General features: G+C 48.6%; 1 protein-coding gene across 1 annotated transcript; it reads left to right on the forward strand.

The window, feature by feature from the left end:
- Positions 1–5,067: 5,067 nt before the first annotated feature.
- On the forward strand, positions 5,068–16,606 carry pcmtd2b (protein-L-isoaspartate (D-aspartate) O-methyltransferase domain containing 2b). The gene is made up of 6 exons (XM_084435855.1): positions 5,068–5,154; positions 9,262–9,628; positions 9,822–9,924; positions 14,381–14,552; positions 15,676–15,843; positions 16,401–16,606. The coding sequence occupies exons 2-6, from the start codon at positions 9,322–9,324 to the stop codon at positions 16,464–16,466; spliced, it is 816 nt and encodes a 271-aa protein (XP_084291981.1). The 5' UTR covers positions 5,068–5,154; positions 9,262–9,321; the 3' UTR covers positions 16,467–16,606.
- The last annotated feature ends 2,107 nt before the right edge of the window (positions 16,607–18,713 follow it).

Genomic DNA, 18,713 nt, shown 5'->3' on the forward strand with positions numbered 1-18,713 from the left:
CATCGCCGGTGAGGGCAGGTGGGAGGCCCAGAGCGACGTACACTGTCCAAGACCGGCTATGACCCAAGGGGGAGTCTCGCCATCACGCCACTAACACGCCACGCACCTCACAACACAGCTTCTGAGGCAGCTAGAGACACACGGTCTTCACTGATGAAGGCAGGTGGGTAGCCCGACACGGCCTACACTGTCCACGACTGGCTCTGACCCAAAGGGGCGGAGTCTCACCACCACGCCACTGAACACGCCACGGACACCACAACTCAGCCCTTGAGTGGGCTAGAGACACATGGTCTTCGCTGGAGGGTGCATGGAGATTGCCAAGAGGTCACTGTACTGTCCCCGATGGGTTGTGACCCAAGGAGGCGGAGTCTTGCCACCTCACTACTATCCACGCCACAGACCCCACAACTCATCCCCTGAGTGAGCTAGAGACAAACAGGCTTCACCAATGGGTTCAAGGAGATTGCCCAGAGGTCAATGCACTGCCCCCGACCGGCTCTCACTCGAGGGGGCGGAGTCTTTCCACCACGCCACTATCCATGCCATGGTCCGCAGAAGTCAGCCCATGTAGGCTAGAGACACACGGTCTTCACTGTTGTGTGCATAGATTGCCCAGAGTTCACTGTACTGTTCCCGACAGGCTTCCAAGCTTTAAAGCTATACATTCCATAATTTATTCCATGTTTCAGCTTTCACAGTATTACTCTATTACTCATCTTTCAAGCTAAAGGCTCAGTTCAAGGCTTGAACTACTCAGGTTGAAAGGTTTAAAAGTATTTAAGTTCTTAGCTTCTTTAGGTAATGCAGTTCCAATTCTGCCAGTTTCACATTTCAGCTAAGCTTCCCGGTTTTCCATCTTACAAGCTTTTTAGCAATACATTCCATCATTTATTTCATGTTTCAGCTTTGACAGTATTAGTTTATCTTCCAGCTTTTGTAACAATGTAGTTAGGTTTTTAGCTTCTTTAGGCAATGCACTTCAGCTTCCAATTCTGCCAGTTTCACATTTCAGCTAAGCTTCAAGGTTCTTCAGCTTCCAAGCTTTTTAGCTATGAATTCCATTCTTTATTCCATATTTCAGCTTTGACATTATATTTCAGCTTTGACATTAGTATAGTTTGTTTTCCAGCTTTTGTTGCAATGTATTTAAATTCTTACCTTCTTTAGGTAATGCAGTTCAGCTTCCAATTCTGCCAGTTTCACATTTTAGCCTCCAGGTTTTCCATCTTAAAAGCTTTTTAGCAATACATTCCATCATTTATTCCATGTTTCAGCTTTGACAGTATTACAGTTCATCTTCAAGCTTTTGTAGCAATGTATTTAATTGTTTAGCTTGTTTAGGCAATGCAGTTCAGCTTCCCATTCTGCCAGTTTCACATTTCAGCTTCCAGGCTTTTCAGCTTCCAGGATTTTCAACCATTCAAGTGTGATGCATTTGACATTTCAGATTTTTCACATTCATGCATTTTCAGCAATGCTTTTGCGATTTTGTTCAGCTGCTCAGCATTCACACGCATTTTCTGCAGGAAATGCAATTTTCTAGTTATTATTATTCTCCTTCTCCTTATTCTCCTTCTTCTCCCCAAACAAATGCCTTTTTGGCGGCCTAAACATCAATGAAAACGGATGAAACTTTGCAGATACATCAGTCCCGGTGAAAATTAGATATTTCATGGGTGACGGAAATGGGCGTGGCAAAACGGCTCAAGAGCACCCCCTGGAAAATTTAAAATGGCGAGCCCCACCTTTCGGTTTGATGTAGGCAAACGAAATTCGGAGGGCATATGTATTTCATCGAGACACACTAAAATGTCTCTCGGAGCTATACCCAACATGCAACAGGAAGTCCGCCATTTTGTTCTTAATGTGCCATTTTCCCCTTGGTTTTAACATTTCCATGCCTCGTACTTTAACGAACTCCTCCTACAGATTTCATCCGATCAAGTTCATATTCGGTCAGCTACATCTTTAGACCTTTGTGATCAAAAGTGCCAAAGTTGGACATTTCGCCATAAAACACAAAGTCCTCATAACTCCTCCATACATTATCCAATTTGTCTGATATATCTCACGCTTCATGACGGTTTTGTCCTGAACACATCTGTGTCAGTATTGCGTCATACTTATAGCGCCACCTATTGGTGAAACAGGAAGTCCTCATAACTCCTGCATACATCATCCGATTTGCACCAAATTGCTGACGCTTCATGAAGGTCACCTTCTGAACACATCTATGCGTCGGTATTGAGTCACACTTACAGCGCCACCTACTGGTGAAACAGGATGTACTCATAACTCCTACATACGTTATCCGATTTACTCCAAATTGCTCATGCTTGATGAAGGTCGCATCTTGAACACATCTGTAAGTCAGTATTGCGTCATACCTACAGCGCCACCTACTGGTGAAAGAGGAAGTACTCATAACTCCTACATACGTTATCCGATTTGTGAATCGTCTGATTTACACAACATTTCTCACGCTTCATCAAGGTACTGTCCTGAACACATCTATGCGTTGGTATTGAGTCACGCTTAGAGCGCCACCTACTGGTGACAGGAAGTTTCTCTCAGTACTGGACACCGCACACCCTTTAACGGCGCCACACCCCGACCCGCATGGGGTGCGAGGGCCCGCTCACTGCTGCTTGCAGCCCTAGTTCTACCTTCTTCTTCTTCTCCCCCAAACAAATGCCTTTTTGGCGGCCTAAACATCGGTGAAAACGGATGAAACTTTGCAGATACGTCAGTCCCGGTGAAAAATGTGATAGTTCATGGGTGACGGAAATGGGCGTGGCAAAACGGCTCAAGAGCGCCCCCTGGAAAATTTAAAATGGCGAGCCCCACCTTTCAGTTTAATGTATGTGTAACCACTGTGAGGCCAGGACAGAAAAGAGCCATGGCCGTTACAATCTGCCATAGGGGGGCTTGGAGCAACTGGGGAACCAATCACCTCAAGGCAGCAGAGCTTGACCACAGCCTGGAGGTAGGAGGGAGCCGTTCATTTGCCCTGTAGGCTTGCACCACAGTCCTAAACTGGATGGGAGCATGGGGCTGAACACCAGGTCAGCAGCAGCTTTCTCCAGGAGTCTGATGGCCAACGCTGCAGGATGGCAGCAAGTAGGGAGTTGCAGGAGTCCAGGCGGGAGATGACAACAGCCTGGATGAGCACTAGCGCCAAATCACACTCAGATTTCTTTCCTGGCACAAAGTTTGATAAAAGAGATGAGTATTAGCAAAGGCAAGGAGAATGATTATATCAGTGTACAATGAGCTATGATGGGGAAGAATTACACTATTAATTTGATTTTCAGGCATGGCATATACATGGCATGCTTACTTGCAATGGTAATAATGCCTTCAGGTAATAACAATAACCATGCTTGATTAATTTGATGTATAATGTGGCAAATGCTATAGTAGCAGCAGCAAGCATCAGCCCACTATAGCTAAATAACGCCAGACAAGATTACAGACTGTAATCAATGTATGAACAATGTCACATTGAGCATGCTCAACATTATGTTAAAATTGAAATACATCTGAAACCTGGAACGTAACGTTAGCATTAACTAACGTTAACTAAAGTTAACCCTAAACCGTTAGCATTAGCTACCGTTAGCATAGCTACCTAGCCTATCAATATAGGTGACGTTAATATAAAGAAATGTAACATTAGATAATGTTAGCTAAGTTATTCAACATTGACCCACTTACCCTCTAGATCTTTTCCAACGATGTCCTAAAGTAACCACGTCATGATCATTTGCATCATAGACATACGTTCATATCCATGATTAGCATGATCATAGCAGCTTCATTGCTAAAAGCATAGCAAATGTTAGCCGACGTCATTACACTTCCTTAAAACTATCCAATCACAGGCAAGCTGAATCCCAATCTGAGTGCGCAAACCGCACTTGCGGCCCCTCGCACTTGTGGCCTGAGGCCTGAGCACTTAATTGACGTCAGCTGGAAGGACCAGAGGGTGCAGGGCCGTGAATTAAATGGGACAGCACTCCCAGTTCCGCTCAATGCCCCTCCCACTTCGTTTTCATTGGCTGCCGCGTTCCTCCGACGCAGAGGCTGCTCTGACGCTCCCTTCAGCTCTGCAAATTGACCGATTGACGTCTGTTTTAATTTAATAATAATTAAAAAATTAGGTTGGGTGGGATATGTTTGCAGCATGTGGATTTCAAGATAAATGTTGTGTTATCTGCAAATGTCATCATTTATGTGTGATGCACTCGGATCATGACTCGGATGCACTCAAGCACTGTGTCACATGAGACGCGGTGGGCTGTGGGTATTTTCTGCTCCCAAGTCCGTGAAATTGCGGACTTTCGGTAAGTGCGGTTACAGTGCGCAAAATGGCGGCGTGGCGCACTTGTGGACCTAGCAATTCCGTTTTGGAACTACCCTGAGCCCTAGTGGACTTAGCGGGAACGCGCATGTAAGGCCACAAGGCCGCGAGTGCTCTGCACTTTCGCCTAAGTGCGCGATTTGGGATTCAGCTGCAGAGTAGTTCGCAGCGTCCCCGAGGCTCGTTCACAGCACATGTTTCAAATGGGCTCGATACAGGTATTGGTGGCTTCAAAAACAAAAAAAACCAATTGAATTAAAAGTTGATATTGATTAGATTGGTCTCTGATGCTGAATGATACCCAGAAAAATTGTGTTTTCCTTTTCTAGCCCTATCTATCATAATCCACAAACCATGGGAAATAAGGAATGCATGCCGTCACGTGTCTTGCAATACCGAGCTTGGCCTGAAAGCCCATGGTGGCCTCAATGCGCCAAGCTGATCCTGGGGGCTTGGTTCGTGGACGCGCGTAGGCCAGAAAAGCACAACTGCGCAAGTACAAAAGGCGCCGGTAATAGTCAAATGACTACAAATTTGCCAAGATGGCGCGGTTCAATAGGGCTTCACTTTAGATTTCGAATCCTGGGGGCCTGGGCTTCACTTTAGATTTCGAATCTTGGGGGCCTGGGGTAGACCACCAATGGCTTGCGTATGACGTCAGAACGTCAGCTGTGAATGTTTACATGCAGCAGCAGGCTCTGATCTGATTCGAGAACAGACCCTGGAAACTCACCCTAAAACAGGCTCGGCAATTTATACTGTCAAATTAAACTGGAGCAAAGATCGAGGTAACGTTGCTCATCGGTCAACATGTATAGCATTAGGGTGTTGTGTCGTTCTTGTCCCGATGTCTTTCTCTGTCCGCAAGGAAAACTTGTTAGCATTGGGCTAGGTAGCTAGGCTAGCATATGTTTGGTTGCATTCTTTTGAGGTTTTCGATTACCCAAAGCTGGCTAACGCTAACATTAGCTAAAGATTGGTATGTATATAACGTTAGCTAACACGCTGTGATTCTAAACAGTGACACTTCACTTATCGATATTTTCTTTCCAATAACACGTCGGCTAGCTCGTCTAATTTAAAAAGCCTCCTAGCTGCCGCGTAGCTAGGCTGTTGGTTAATAACTAACGTGCACACTCACCAGCTAGTTAATGTTAGCTATTAAACGTTACGCCATGCGAAGGTCATTGCGCATGCTGCGTAGTTTGCTAGCAGACACAATGAGCTATCGTGATTTAATGGGGGAATGGTGTGATGTGTTGACAGATACCGTGTTCGTCTTGTACTGAAGGAACACAACTAGGTCACTGGTTTAACTATATAACCAGCACGGGCACAGCGCCACTCCGCGGTGGTGCGAAGGACATGCATGCATGGTGCAAATGTTATTGGCCGCGTTTCCCGATAAAGAACCTTCTTAAGGAACCCTTCTTAAGCAACCCTTTGTATGGGAGTTAAGAAGTACTTTGGAGTTAAGTGCTTCTTAACTCGTTCGAGAAACCCGGCCATTGTTTAAAAAAACAGGGCTGCCAAGGCTGTCCTCCAAGAGCTAGTTAGACTATCTGGAGACATAGTCACCTCTATCTGGAGGCTGAGTTAGTTAGACTATCTGGAGACATAGTCATCTCTATCTGGAGGCTGAGTTAGACATAGTCATCCCTATCTGGAGGCTGAGTTAGACATAGTCACCCCTATCTGGATGCTGAGTTAGTTAGACTATCTGGAGACATAGTCACCTCTATCTGGAGGCTGAGTTAGACATAGTCACCTCTATCCGGAGGCTGAGTTAGACATAGTTACCTCTATCTGGAGGCTGAGTTAGACATAGTCACCTCTATCTGGAGGCTGCTGAGGCTATTTGTCTCCCGTGTTTAAACTATGGCTCCATTGAACTGTTGGGGGAGGGGGGGGGGGGGGGGTTGGTACTAGGTGCAGGCATTGAGTCATTCGGGACATGTCAAACCTCCTTTCAACTTGGTAATGACTGTTTTGTCGTCATGCTGAACGCAGACGACCTATATAGCATCAAAGGGATCCTGCGTGGCAGAGAGGGACATGGCCTTTATTCTGTTACTGCTTTATGACCCGCAGATCTCTCCTCTGGCAGACAGAGCTGTGGTCTCTCCTCTGGCAGACAGCGCTGGGATCTCTCCTCGCAGACAGAGCTGGGATCTCTCCTCGCAGACAGAGCTGGGATCTCTCCTCTGGGCCAGTCTAGAACACTTCCTCCAACCCCTGTTTGTAACCCAGCCTTCCCCAGCAGCTCTGCCTGCTCTCCTGGGCCCTGGGAGGAGGGCTGGGGTTCAGGGGAGGCAGCCCTGGAGGAGGGGGTTCAGGGGAGGCAGCCCTGGAGGAGGGTTCAGGGGGGGCAGCCCTGGAGGAGGGGGGGTTCAGGGGAGGCAGCCCTGGAGGAGGGCTGGTGTTCAGGGGAGGCCTGCTCCATGGACTGGGGAGGAGTGGTGGGCTGCTGGGATATGCTGACCAAACAGGAACACCCTCACACTGTTTTCACTTGCTCAACAATCCGATTTAATGACGCCCCACGTTTCCATACAGGAGGTCATGTGCCGAAACGTTGTGTATCATTAAATTGTATTTGTTGAGCAAGGGAAAACATGTACGGATGTTCCTGTTTCCTCATAGTATCTAGTCCCCCGACTCGCCTAGCTGTCACTGAGACCTCATCATTCATGAGTGCAAGAGACTTCCAATTATCTAACAGTGGGATCTGCTTAGCCTGGTAAACCAGACTCGTTGCAATTTTTGCAAAATTAAAATTAAATTAATTTTTTTTCGACATTTTAAAACGGCAAAAAGTTTTTGCAGTGAGTCTGGTTTACTAGGCTAGGATCTGCTAACAGTCAGATTCAGAGGAGACATCAGACACATCCTGTGATAGTCCTGCCGCTGCTGCTCCCGTGAGTGTGAGCGCGTGATGTGGGCTGGAGACCTGGTTAACTGCGTTCCAATGATGTGCGCAGCGACTACTTTCACTGACCACTATACAGTGGATTTGTAACTGACTGTACGGCTACTCTAAAACAGCCATTCCCAAGTGCGAGTTGTTTTGAGGGAGTTTCTTAAACTTTGCAAGCTAAGATGCATGACTACTTTCTTGATGTTTCCTAACCACTCATCGGCAGCTAATTAGCACTCTTAGGGCAACTGAAGTGACTCGCTCTCTTTTGTTTGCCAGTGAACACAGTATTTCAGCCCATCAGCTTCTCACTGTGATTTATTTTGTTTCATTGAAGAAGAGTAGGCTAGCCTATAGCCTGTAATGTTTCAGTAGAAGAGTAGGCTAGCCTATAGCCTGTAATGTTTCAGTAGAAGAGTAGGCTAGCCTATAGCCTGTAATGTTTCAGTAGAAGAGTAGACTAGCCTATAGCCTTAAATGTTTCAGTAGAAGAGTAGGCTAGCCTATAGCCTGTAATGTTTCAGCAGCAGAGTAGGCTAGCCTATAGCCTGTAATGTTTCAGTAGAAGAGTAGGCTAGCCTATAGCCTGTAATGTTTCAGTAGAAGAGTAGGCTAGCCTATAGCCTGTAATGTTTCAGTAGAAGAGTAGGCTAGCCTATAGCCTGTAATGTTTCAGTAGAAGAGTAGGCTAGCCTATAGCCTGTAATGTTTCAGTAGAAGAGTAGGCTAGCCTATAGCCTGTAATGTTTCAGTAGAAGAGTAGACTAGCCTATAACCTGTAATGTTTCAGTAGAAGAGTAGGCTAGCCTATAGCCTGTAATGTTTCAGTAGACTAAAATTAGTTTTGCATTAAAGACTGCAGATTTCAGAGGCAAATTTATTCAAACATTGGTCCACAACAAAATTATGTAAAAACAGTGCAAATAATATAAGTGAAAGAAATAATAGCCTACTTTGTAAAAAAAAAAAAAAAAAGCCTAAACAAATTTCACGTTTTTTTAATTACTATTAGTTGAAATAAATGTTGAACTACAGCGCAGCATACGTGATGTTCAGTAGTCCACAAACTAAATGAAACTTTCTCAGCGTCTTTCAAATCAAAGTCCCAAACTCCTGGTTTACCACCAGACAGCTGCGCGACTCATGTTCTCTCTCTCTCTCTCTCTCTCTCTCTCTCTCTCTCTCTCTCTCTCTCTCTCTCTCTCTCTCTCGGATCCTTCTCTCTCTCTCTCTCTCTCTCTCTCTCTCTCTCTCTCTCTCCCTCCCTCTCTCTCTCTCCCTATCTCTCTCTCTCGGATCCTTCTCTCTCTCTCACATACTCGCGCGCACACACACTTGAATAGACAGAAAAGGGGTGTGACTAAACAGCTCACCGTAATCAGGCGCTTATTGTTAGGATTGTTGTTGGGTTTATTCCAGTCAAGACTGATGTGTGTGAGGTGACTTGGCGCAAATTCTTCTTCTTTACAGTTTAACCGACTATTATTTCCTAACCGACTAGCAGAACCTGCACCGTACAGCCGTTTAAACGACTATCCGTGCACATCTCTAGTAGGTTCTGGAGCTGTAAACGACTATCCGTGCACATCTCTAGTAGGTACTGGAGCTGTAAACGACTATCCGTGCACATCTCTAGTAGGTACTGGAGCTGTTCTCTCCTGCCTCTCTCCCCAGCTACAGCTTAACTGTAGAGCTCTCTGTCCCCTCAGGTTCTGAAGCAGCTCCGGGCCTGAACGTGTCCTCTCCCACCCCTGTCCCCTCAGGTCCTGAAGCAGCTCCGGGCCTGAACGTGTCCTCTCCCACCCCTGTCCCCTCAGGTCCTGAAGCAGCTCCGGGCCTGAACGTGTCCTCTCCCACCCCTGTCCCCTCAGGTCCTGAAGCAGCTCCGGGCCTGAACGTGTCCTCTCCCGCCCCTGTCCCCTCAGGTCCTGAAGCAGCTCCGGACCTGAAGTGTCCTCTCTCTCCCCTGTCCTCTCAGGTCCTGAAGCAGCTCCGGGCCTGGACGTGTCCTCTCCTGCCCCGTCCCTCTCCAGTTAAGATGGGCGGAGCCGTGAGCGCCGGCGAAGACAACGACGAGCTGATCGACAACTTGAAGGAGGCCCACTACATCCGCTCCCGGCTGGTGGAGCGCGCCTTCCGCGCCATCGACCGCGCAGACTACTACCTGCACGACTACCGCGGCAATGCCTACAAGGACCTGGCCTGGCGCCATGGCAACATCCACCTGTCGGCGCCGTGCATCTACTCGGAGGTGATGGAGGCGCTGGATCTGCACCCCGGGCTTTCCTTCCTCAACCTGGGCTCCGGCACGGGCTACCTCAGCACCATGGTGGGCCTCATCCTGGGTGAGTGTAGATCAGCTCCACCGTGGGCCTCATCCTGGGTGAGTGTAGATCAGCTCCACCGTGGGCCTCATCCTGGGTGAGTGTAGATCAGCTCCACCGTGGGCCTAACTGGGCTGACTGTAGGGCTGACCTACAGGTGGCTGGCCAGGCCAGCTGACCTCGCCATCATGGCTGACGTTGTTGACCGTTCCAGGTCCGTTTGGGGTCAACCATGGTGTGGAGCTCCATGCAGATGTGATAGAGTACGCCTACCAGAAGCTGGACTACTTCATCAAGACCAGCGAGAGCTTCGACAAGTGAGACTCCTCCCTCTCTCTCTCCCTCTCTCTCTCTCGCGCTCTCTCTCTCTTTCTCTCTCTCCCTCTCTCTCTCTCTCTCTCTCTCTCTCCCTCTCAAGTCAAGTCAAATTTTATTTATAAAGCACATTTAAAAATCTGTAATCGCTAAACAATTGATTAATTTATTTATCCTCATAAATGATTCCTTTATTTATTTAATCTCATAAATAATAATGTGGACAGCGTAGGCTATGTGCTCAAAGCAATCACTATAATGCAAATAGGCCTACTGTTGTGAATGACTTGTGAACGCCTTCATATTTACACTGCTGTGAATCCCAATTTTGGTAGAACAACAATCACTCTAGTTGTAGAGATGGCCCTCTCACTGCGTGGTAAGTGACAGTGCCTAGACGCAGCCTAGCCTTCCGCAACAAGAAATAAGTGTGCACTGTTGTGCATTACATATTTACTCAGGCAATGTGTAGGCTACTATATTATAAGGATAATATGATTCACTATAAGCTGTGTTACACTGAAATAGGCTGTGTTTGTTGGTGGTGTTTCATTGCCTCATTGTTTGACTCGGGAATCCATATTCATAGGGGGCCCATTATTATAAGCTATTTAGGCTATTTAGAAATCGCAATGCATATTTGATTAATAAAATAGGCTAAACTGACCCCGTGTTCGATGCCTCAGTCGGGCAGATAAGAGTGCTGTTAATTGTCTTAGATGTTATGGATGTTATGCGTCATCAGCTGTTCTGTTTTCATGACATCCAGCATTGTCAGAAATAAGTGCCCTCGCCTCTACATGTCATCTCTGTATCGTCTCCTATACCGAGAAATGAAATCAAACAATCACGTGCGTGGTTCATATATTGTCAATGACAATCACACCTGTTTCATATAATCATGTCCGTGGGTGGGTAAGGCATGCAATTCCAATGAGTAATGACGCACAATGGCTGCTTTATATGTAGACTACTGCTTTTGGATGATGTGGATGAAGGAATTCGGAGAGACCGAGTCGCAGGGACCGGCGAGACCTACTGACCAATGACCACGAGGGGCTCATGAGCCGCTTCCGCGTTTTTGCTACCACGTTTGCCGTCATGTTAGATTTGGGCTGTATCGATTTCTGCGAATTGGAGGTGTTTCACTGGCCATATATAGGCATTTATGGGCGTTAAGAGGGTGGGACAACACGCTCGCTCACGTGCGCCAAGTTTAGAGTTGATTGAGATTTATAATGGGGAACCGGCGTGGGACATGCGTGCGCACTTTGTTATAAATCGGAAAATCGTTGTGCGTACCTTTTGGAACTTGCGGTTGTCCGCAACCCTTAGTACGTGAATCCTGAGCAAGGTTTTCTAAACGAGGCCCCTGGTCAGCTGATCTGGTCAGCTGATCTAAAGCTCTGGTGGGGAATGGTGCTGCAAGAGCTCAGCTAGGTATGGAGGAGCCAGCCCATTTAACGCTTTCAAAACAAATAAAACAAGCTTAAAATGGACTATAAAACTGACAGAGAGCCAGTGAAGTGAGGCCAGGATGGGGGTGATATTAAACTGACAGGGAGCCAGTGAAGCGAGGCCAGGATGGGGGTGATATTAAACTGACAGGGAGCCAGTGAAGTGAGGCCAGGATGGGGGTGATATTAAACTGACAGGGAGCCAGTGAAGTGAGGCCAGGATGGGGGTGATATTAAACTGACAGGGAGCCAGTGAAGTGAGGCCAGGATGGGGGTGATATGGTGACGCTTTTTGGTGCCAGTAAGGAGGCGAGCAGCGGCATTCTGGACAAGCTGAAGGCGTCTCAGTGATGACTGATCAATGCCCACATATAGGGAGTAACAGTAATCAAGTCTAGAGGTGGTGAATGCATGAATTACCCTCTCGAGGTCGGCTGGGGAAAGCCGGCCTCTCCCTCTCTCTCTCTTTTTCTCTCTCTCCCTCTCTCCCTCTCTCTTTCCGTCTCTCTCCCTCTCTCTCTCTCTCTCTCTCTCTCTCCCTCTCTCTCCCTCTCTCTCTCTCTCTCTCTCTCTCTCTCCCTCTCCCTCTCCCTCTCCCTCTCTCATCTCTGTCCTCAGTGCTCTGTTCTGTCAGTGTCTTACAGGCCAGTGGTCCATTCTTCATATTTGGTTAAACTGACATATCCTGATTGAGTGAACACGCTCATTCATATCCTGATTGAGTGAACACGCTCATTCATATCCTGATTGAGTGAACACGCTCATTCATATCCTGATTGAGTGAACGCGCTCATTCATATCCTGATTGAGTGAACACACTCATTCATATCCTGATTGAGTGAACACACTCATTCATATCCGTGATTTTGGGTTCTTCCAGTAGGTCTGGGATGTACTGTAGTTAGCTCCTTAACTTAATCCAGATGTTGCTCGTCAAGGATCAGAGCGTGTTCTCCTTGGATACAAAAGGACTCAGACTATGATTTGGTGATGACAAACATGTGTGCTGTCTATTTCAGCATGGAGGTAAAGGACATTAGGATGGGCCATCTGGCTCTCCATAGATTCACTGAACTCATGACGCCGGACCCTGACAGATTCATATCCATGAAATGGGACTGTTCTAACTGCAGCATCGTGGTCCCACTCAGCAATATGACAGATAAATACAGTACTACTACTACTACGGCTGTGAAAACCAGTGACCAAGCCTGGTAAATAAGTTATAGTTTTAATTACATAAATTTCACTGATAAATTTTGATTTGAAAAACTGAAAGACATTAGGTGTAGCTGTGCTGGCCAACAGTAGGCTGATACGGTATTTCTAGGCTGTTGTTGGGACATTGTTGTTGTGTTGTGTTTGGTCTTAGCCTGTTTAAATGTAGTGATGGTTGGGCCTGTTTAAATGTAGTGATGGTTGGGCCTGTTTAAATGTAGTGATGGTTGGGCCTGTTTAAATGTAATGATGGTTGGGCCTGTTTAAATGTAGTGATGGTTGGGCCTGTTTAAATGTAGTGATGGTTGGGCCTGTTTAAATGTAATGATGGTTGGGCCTGTTTAAATGTAATGATGGTTGGGCCTGTTTAAATGTAGTGATGGTTGGGCCTGTTTAAATGTAGTGATGGTTGGGCCTGTTTAAATGTAGTGATTGTTGGGCCTGTTTAAATGTAGTGATTGTTGGGCCTGTTTAAATGTAATGATGGTTGGGCCTGTTTAAATGTAATGATGGTTGGGCCTGTTTAAATGTAGTGATGGTTGGGCCTGTTTAAATGTAGTGATGGTTGGGCCTGTTTAAATGTAGTGATGGTTGGGCCTGTTTAAATGTAGTGATGGTTGGGCCTGTTTAAATGTAGTGATGGTTGGGCCTGTTTAAATGTAGTGATGGTTGGGCCTGTTTAAATGTAGTGATGGTTGGGCCTGTTTAAATGTAGTGATGGTTGGGCCTGTTTAAATGTAGTGACGGTTGGGCCTGTTTAAATGTAGTGACGGTTGGGCCTGTTTAAATGTAATGATGGTTGGGCCTGTTTAAATGTAATGATGGTTGGGCCTGTTTAAATGTAGTGATGGTTGGGCCTGTTTAAATGTAATGATGGTTGGGCCTATTTGAATTACACAGTCTCAGCTGTAAAAGAATCAAGTGAACTTGGCAGCATGTATAGGATAAATACCAAACCATATTTCAAATTATTCAATAGGCTACATAACACACTGCTTTAAACTCACAGGCTGACAGGTTTAAAGGATGTTCCTCTGATAGAGACTCAAAAAATTACACCATATTCCCACAACACTTATCTTGAAAAGCTTAAACTCAAGGCAATGCAATGTTTGGTTAGCCTAGCCTAAATCATCCCTTCCCGAGGGAACTGGTTCACATATAAAAGGATCTGGACGGCCTCTCAAAGCCTTTCTGAGTGCTCTGAAGGGGCGTGGGCATGTGGGGCTCAACTCAACACGTTGAGACTCAGCTGGCCAACGTTAGTCAGCCTGTCAGTGAGCAGGTTGAGATGCTGCCGTGGTAACAGGGCTGTCAGTGAGCAGGTTGAGATGCTGCCCTGGTAACAGGGCTGTCAGTGAGCAGGTTGAGATGCTGCCGTGGTAACAGGGCTGTCAGTGAGCAGGTTGAGATGCTGCCGTGGTAACAGGGCTGTCAGTGAGCAGGTTGAGATGCTGCCGTGGTAACAGGGCTGTCAGTGAGCAGGTTGAGATGCTGCTGTGGTAACAGGGCTGTCAGTGAGCAGGTTGAGATGCTGCCGTGGTAACAGGGCTGGCTAAACCTCCAGCTCGCCCAGGAGAATGGAACATCCTGCGTTTATCCTGAAACGTAGTTCCAGTCCGGGCCCAGGTGTTAGAGGGCTGGGGGACGTGCTCATATGCTTTTATTTTCATTGACAGTGTTGGTTGTCTGTGTGTGTGTGTGTGTGTTTGTGTGTGTGTTTATGCGTGTGTTTGTGCGCGTGAGTGTTAATGTGTGTGTGTGTTAATGTGTGTGCGTGCAGGTTTGAGTTCTGCGAGCCGTCCTTCGTGTTGGGGAACTGTCTGGAGATCCCGGCGGAGGGCCGTCAGTATGACCGGGTGTACTGCGGCGCCGGGGTCCAGCGGGAGCACCAGGCCCACATGAAGAACCTGCTTAAGCCAGGGGGGGTGCTGGTCCTGCCGCTGGAGGAGAAGGTACGCACGCATGCACACACACACACCCTCACACACACACACCCACACACACGCTCACCCACACACTCTCACACACACGCACTCACGCAGACACACGCACACAGACACACTGTTACATGCCTCTGGATAGCCCCCAAGGATGTAACATATGAAAACCATAACAAACTATAAACCAACCGGGTAACAAAGGGGAGTCAGAGAAAAGAGCTGGTCGAATAACCAAATAATTTATTAATGACCGTAATAACAAACAATAATGTCATAAATAAATGAATAAATGAATAGTGACAACACAAAACTAGGAAGCAACAAACGGAAAGCAGCCCAAAACAGAAAGAGCAAATAAACTCCTTAACTTAATCACTTCACGTTCCCAAGGAACTATAGCCCACCTGGCTACACACACAACACTGAAGGCTGTAATCAAACACACAGCACTAGGCTGTAATTCAGCAACACACAACACACAGCTGGGTTGTAGAATGGCACACAGGTCCAGCTCCCTCTTATGTCTCTGGGGGGTGACGAGCGCAGGTGAGGCCACTCGGCATCAGTCTCAGGTGCTGTCAGTCAGGTCACGAGCCTGGGCAGAGGGAAGATGGCACCCCAGACAACACAACACAAACCCAACCGTAACACACACACCCTCTCACACACACACACACACACACACACACTCTCTGTCACACACGCATACTCACAGACACATGTGCGCACGCGCTCACACACACACTCATACCCATGCTTTTTGTTTGTTTGTTTGTTTTTGTTATTTATTCCCTCTTTTGTGTTAAAGAAACAAAGACATCTTCATTATGAAAAAATATCTGAACCCTTCATCACACTATCTTTGAATGAGCACAAATTCAATCAAATGAATGAACCAACCTTTAATATAACCTTCTAAACATCGGCCACTGCCATCGGTGAATGCTATCCTATCTGCCGATAGACTGATCAGTCAACAACCAATATCCACCAATAGCGACAGACGGCTGAAAATTTCAATGCATCCCTACGTACCCTCGCAGCTCCTATTACTGCACATCCTCCCAATCACACCGTGGAACTGACCCCCCCCTCCCCTCCCTCTCTCCCCCTCTCTCTCTCTCTCTCTCTGTAGTTGACTAAGATCACTCGTACAGGTCAGAACAGCTGGGAGACTAAGAAGATCATCGCCGTGTCCTTCGCCCCGCTGGTCCTCCCCAAGCAGGCGTGCGCTGGCTCCCGTCCCCGTGCCGCCCCCCTGCGTGAGTCACCCCCCGTCCCCGTCCCCGGGCCCTCCCTCTGCGTGAGTCACCCCCCCCCCCCCCCTGTCCCCGGGCCGCCCCCCTGCGTGAGTCACCCCCCCACCCCATCCCCCCGGGCCATCCCCCTGCGTGAGTCAACCCCCCACCCCCCCCCCCGGGCCGTCGCCCTGCATGCGTCACCCCCCCCCCCGTCCCCCCCCGTCCCCGGGCCGCCCCCCTGCGTGAGTCCCCCCCCCCCGTCCCGCCCCCCTGCGTGAGTCACCCTCCCACCCCCCCGGGCCGCCCCCCTGCGTGAGTCACCCCCCTACTCCCCCGGGCCGTCCCCCTGCTTGAGTCACCCCCCCACCCCCCACCCCCCGGGCCGTCCACCTGCATGAGTTATATCTGTAATATCAATCGTAAAATAAAATGAATTATTATTATTAGTTTATTACAGGGACTTTCACTGACATGTCTTCTCTCTCTCCCATCCCTCTCCCTCTCTCTCTCTCTCTCCTCTCTCTCTCTCTTTCCCTCCCTCTCCTCTCTCTCTCCCTCCATCTCTCTCTCTCCACCCCCACCCGTTTCCCCCTCCTCCTGTCCTCGGGGGGCGGAGCAGCCTTGTTCTCTGTGCGGACGCTGCAGGAGCTGGCCCGGGTGTCCATCCGCCACGCCCTCCGCGTGACCCGGGACGATGACGTGCCGCGCGGCCGAGGCTCCTCCTCCTTTGGCGTGGGGCGGGGTCTGGCCGTCGCCGGGCTGCACAAGTACGGCCCCCGCTTCAAACGGAGGCGTGTCCACCGTCGCCGCTGCAACGCCCTGGTGCTGGCCAATAGGCAGGCGGAGGCGGGCGGCACCACCGCGGTCCCGCCCACCCAAGCTGGCGCCGCTGGCGCTGTCTTCTCCCTGGACAGCAACAACAACCGTGGGAGAGGAGGAGAGGTGGAGGAGGAGGAGGAGAGGGGGGGGCGAGGGTGCAGGAGAGGAGGCCGGGCGGTGGGGTGGAGAGAGGAGGAGGGGGGGGGGGAGAGAGGAGGCCGGGCGGTGGGGAGGAGAGAGGAGGAGGGGGGGGAGGAGAGAGGAGGCCGGGCGGTGGGGAGGAGAGAGGAGGAGGGGGGGGGGGAGAGAGGAGGCCGGGCGGTGGGGAGGAGAGAGGAGGAGGGGGGGGGGGGAGGAGGGGGAGGAGCCGGAGTGCGAGGCCCGAGAGACACTCCGCTCGGAGCCGCCGGTCAACGTGCTGAGAGAGAGGATTCTGGGACTGCCGCTGCCAGAGCCTCTGAAGATGTACCTCCTCTACTACAGGAAGAAGTGAGGCTCCGCCCTCCTCCCCCCAAACCGCTCCTCTTCTGCACTCTGCCCCAGTCCCGACTCCGCCCACTCCAAACTCAACCCCTGCTGCAGGGAGATCATCCCCTCCTGTCTCCTCTCTCCCCTGGTCTCTCCTGCTCCCTCTTATAGGAGGGTCTACAGTGTGTGTGTGTGTGTACTGTACGTGTGTGTGTGTCAGGCCAGTTGTGACGCTGCCTGATCTTAGACCAGACGGGTCGAGCCCTGATCCCGAGAGAAGCTCCGCTCGCTACAGAGCTCGGTTTGTTATGTAAATATTACTACTTCCTGCTGGACTGTCCTCCTCAAAATGCATTTTCCAAGAGAGTCCCCCCCCCTTGGCGGACGCTGTGTTTCTTTCTAGTGATTTCAGCAGAGGGGTCAGAATATCCTCCATGTTGCAGAGGGGTCAGAATGTGCTCCATGTTGCAGAGGGGTCAGAATGTCCTCCATGTTGCAGAGGGGTCAGAATGTCCTCCATGTTGCAGAGGGGTCAGAATATCCTCCATGTTGCAGAGGGGTCAGAATGTCCTCCATGTTGCAGAGGGGTCAGAATGTCCTCCATGTTGCAGAGGGGTCAGAATATCCTCCATATTGCAGAGGGGTCAGAATGTGCTCCATGTTGCAGAGGGGTCAGAATGTGCTCCACTGGCTGCGTTCCGAATCGCGTACTTCCATACTATATAGTAGGCTACGCCAACAACTGATGTAGTATGTCCCAATACATAGTATGCCACATGCAGTACGCCAAAAATACCAGGATGTCCTACTGCATCCGGTCGTATTTTGCAGTATGCAAGCCAGCACACTTTTCCAGCTATTCTGACCCACAATCCTTTGCTCAGCGGAAATGATGTCACGTGTGAGTCGCCCCGGAGGCGTTTTGATGAATCCCAGCTGTGGACGAATGTGGCTTCATGGACAGTGACGGATGTGGTCAAATTTCAAGGCGCAATGTTATGACAAGGTAGTATGTCCCAATTGCATGCATACAGCGTGCAAAGTACATACTCTCTAGATGCAGCTGTAGTACGTACTTGTAGTAAAAAGTAGAAGTATGCGATTTTCACTTTCAACTTCCTGTCGTAACTGGACCAAACTCTTGATACGTCAATCCAACGGTAGCCTGGAGGTCTAGAACACCCCAGCACAGGATGGTTGTACGAAGATGATGTTTCTTTATAACTTATTATTATTCTGTTCACATCCTGGCTGGGTCGGAACCAGCATGATGAAATGAAAGCAACATTTTTTAAATCTGAAACTTTTTATTGATGTGCAGTTTGCTGGAGTGTTTCACAGCTGGGCTTATCGTTTCTTGTATCATTCTGAAGCTTTGATTTGATATTTGAAGTGGTGTTTATTGTTTATTTACAGATTACGTTTGAGTGAGACAGTGGGTTTGTGGTGCACAACTATTGTTTTATTATATATACAAGGATGTTTGTTTATTTGTTTATTTGGGCTGGGTGGGAACCAGCATGATGAAATGAAAGCAACATTTTTTAAATCTGAAACTTTTTATTGATGTGCAGTTTGCTGGAGTGTTTCACAGCTGGGCTTATCGTTTCTTGTATCATTCTGAAGCTTTGATTTGATATTTGAA

Source organism: Borostomias antarcticus (genome assembly GCF_949987555.1).
Source record: "Borostomias antarcticus genome assembly, chromosome: 3".
In the NCBI taxonomy this organism is placed as follows: Eukaryota; Metazoa; Chordata; class Actinopteri; order Stomiiformes; family Stomiidae; genus Borostomias; species Borostomias antarcticus.

Coding starts and splice junctions, on each gene's coding strand:
- pcmtd2b (XM_084435855.1), top strand. CDS start 9,322: ATGGGCGGAGCCGTGAGCGCCGGCGAAGACAACGACGAGCTGATCGAC. Junction 14,553..15,675: donor TCCTGCCGCTGGAGGAGAAG/GTACGCACGCAT, acceptor CTCTCTCTGTAG/TTGACTAAGATCACTCGTAC. Junction 15,844..16,400: donor TCCCCGGGCCCTCCCTCTGC/GTGAGTCACCCC, acceptor GGGGCGGAGCAG/CCTTGTTCTCTGTGCGGACG.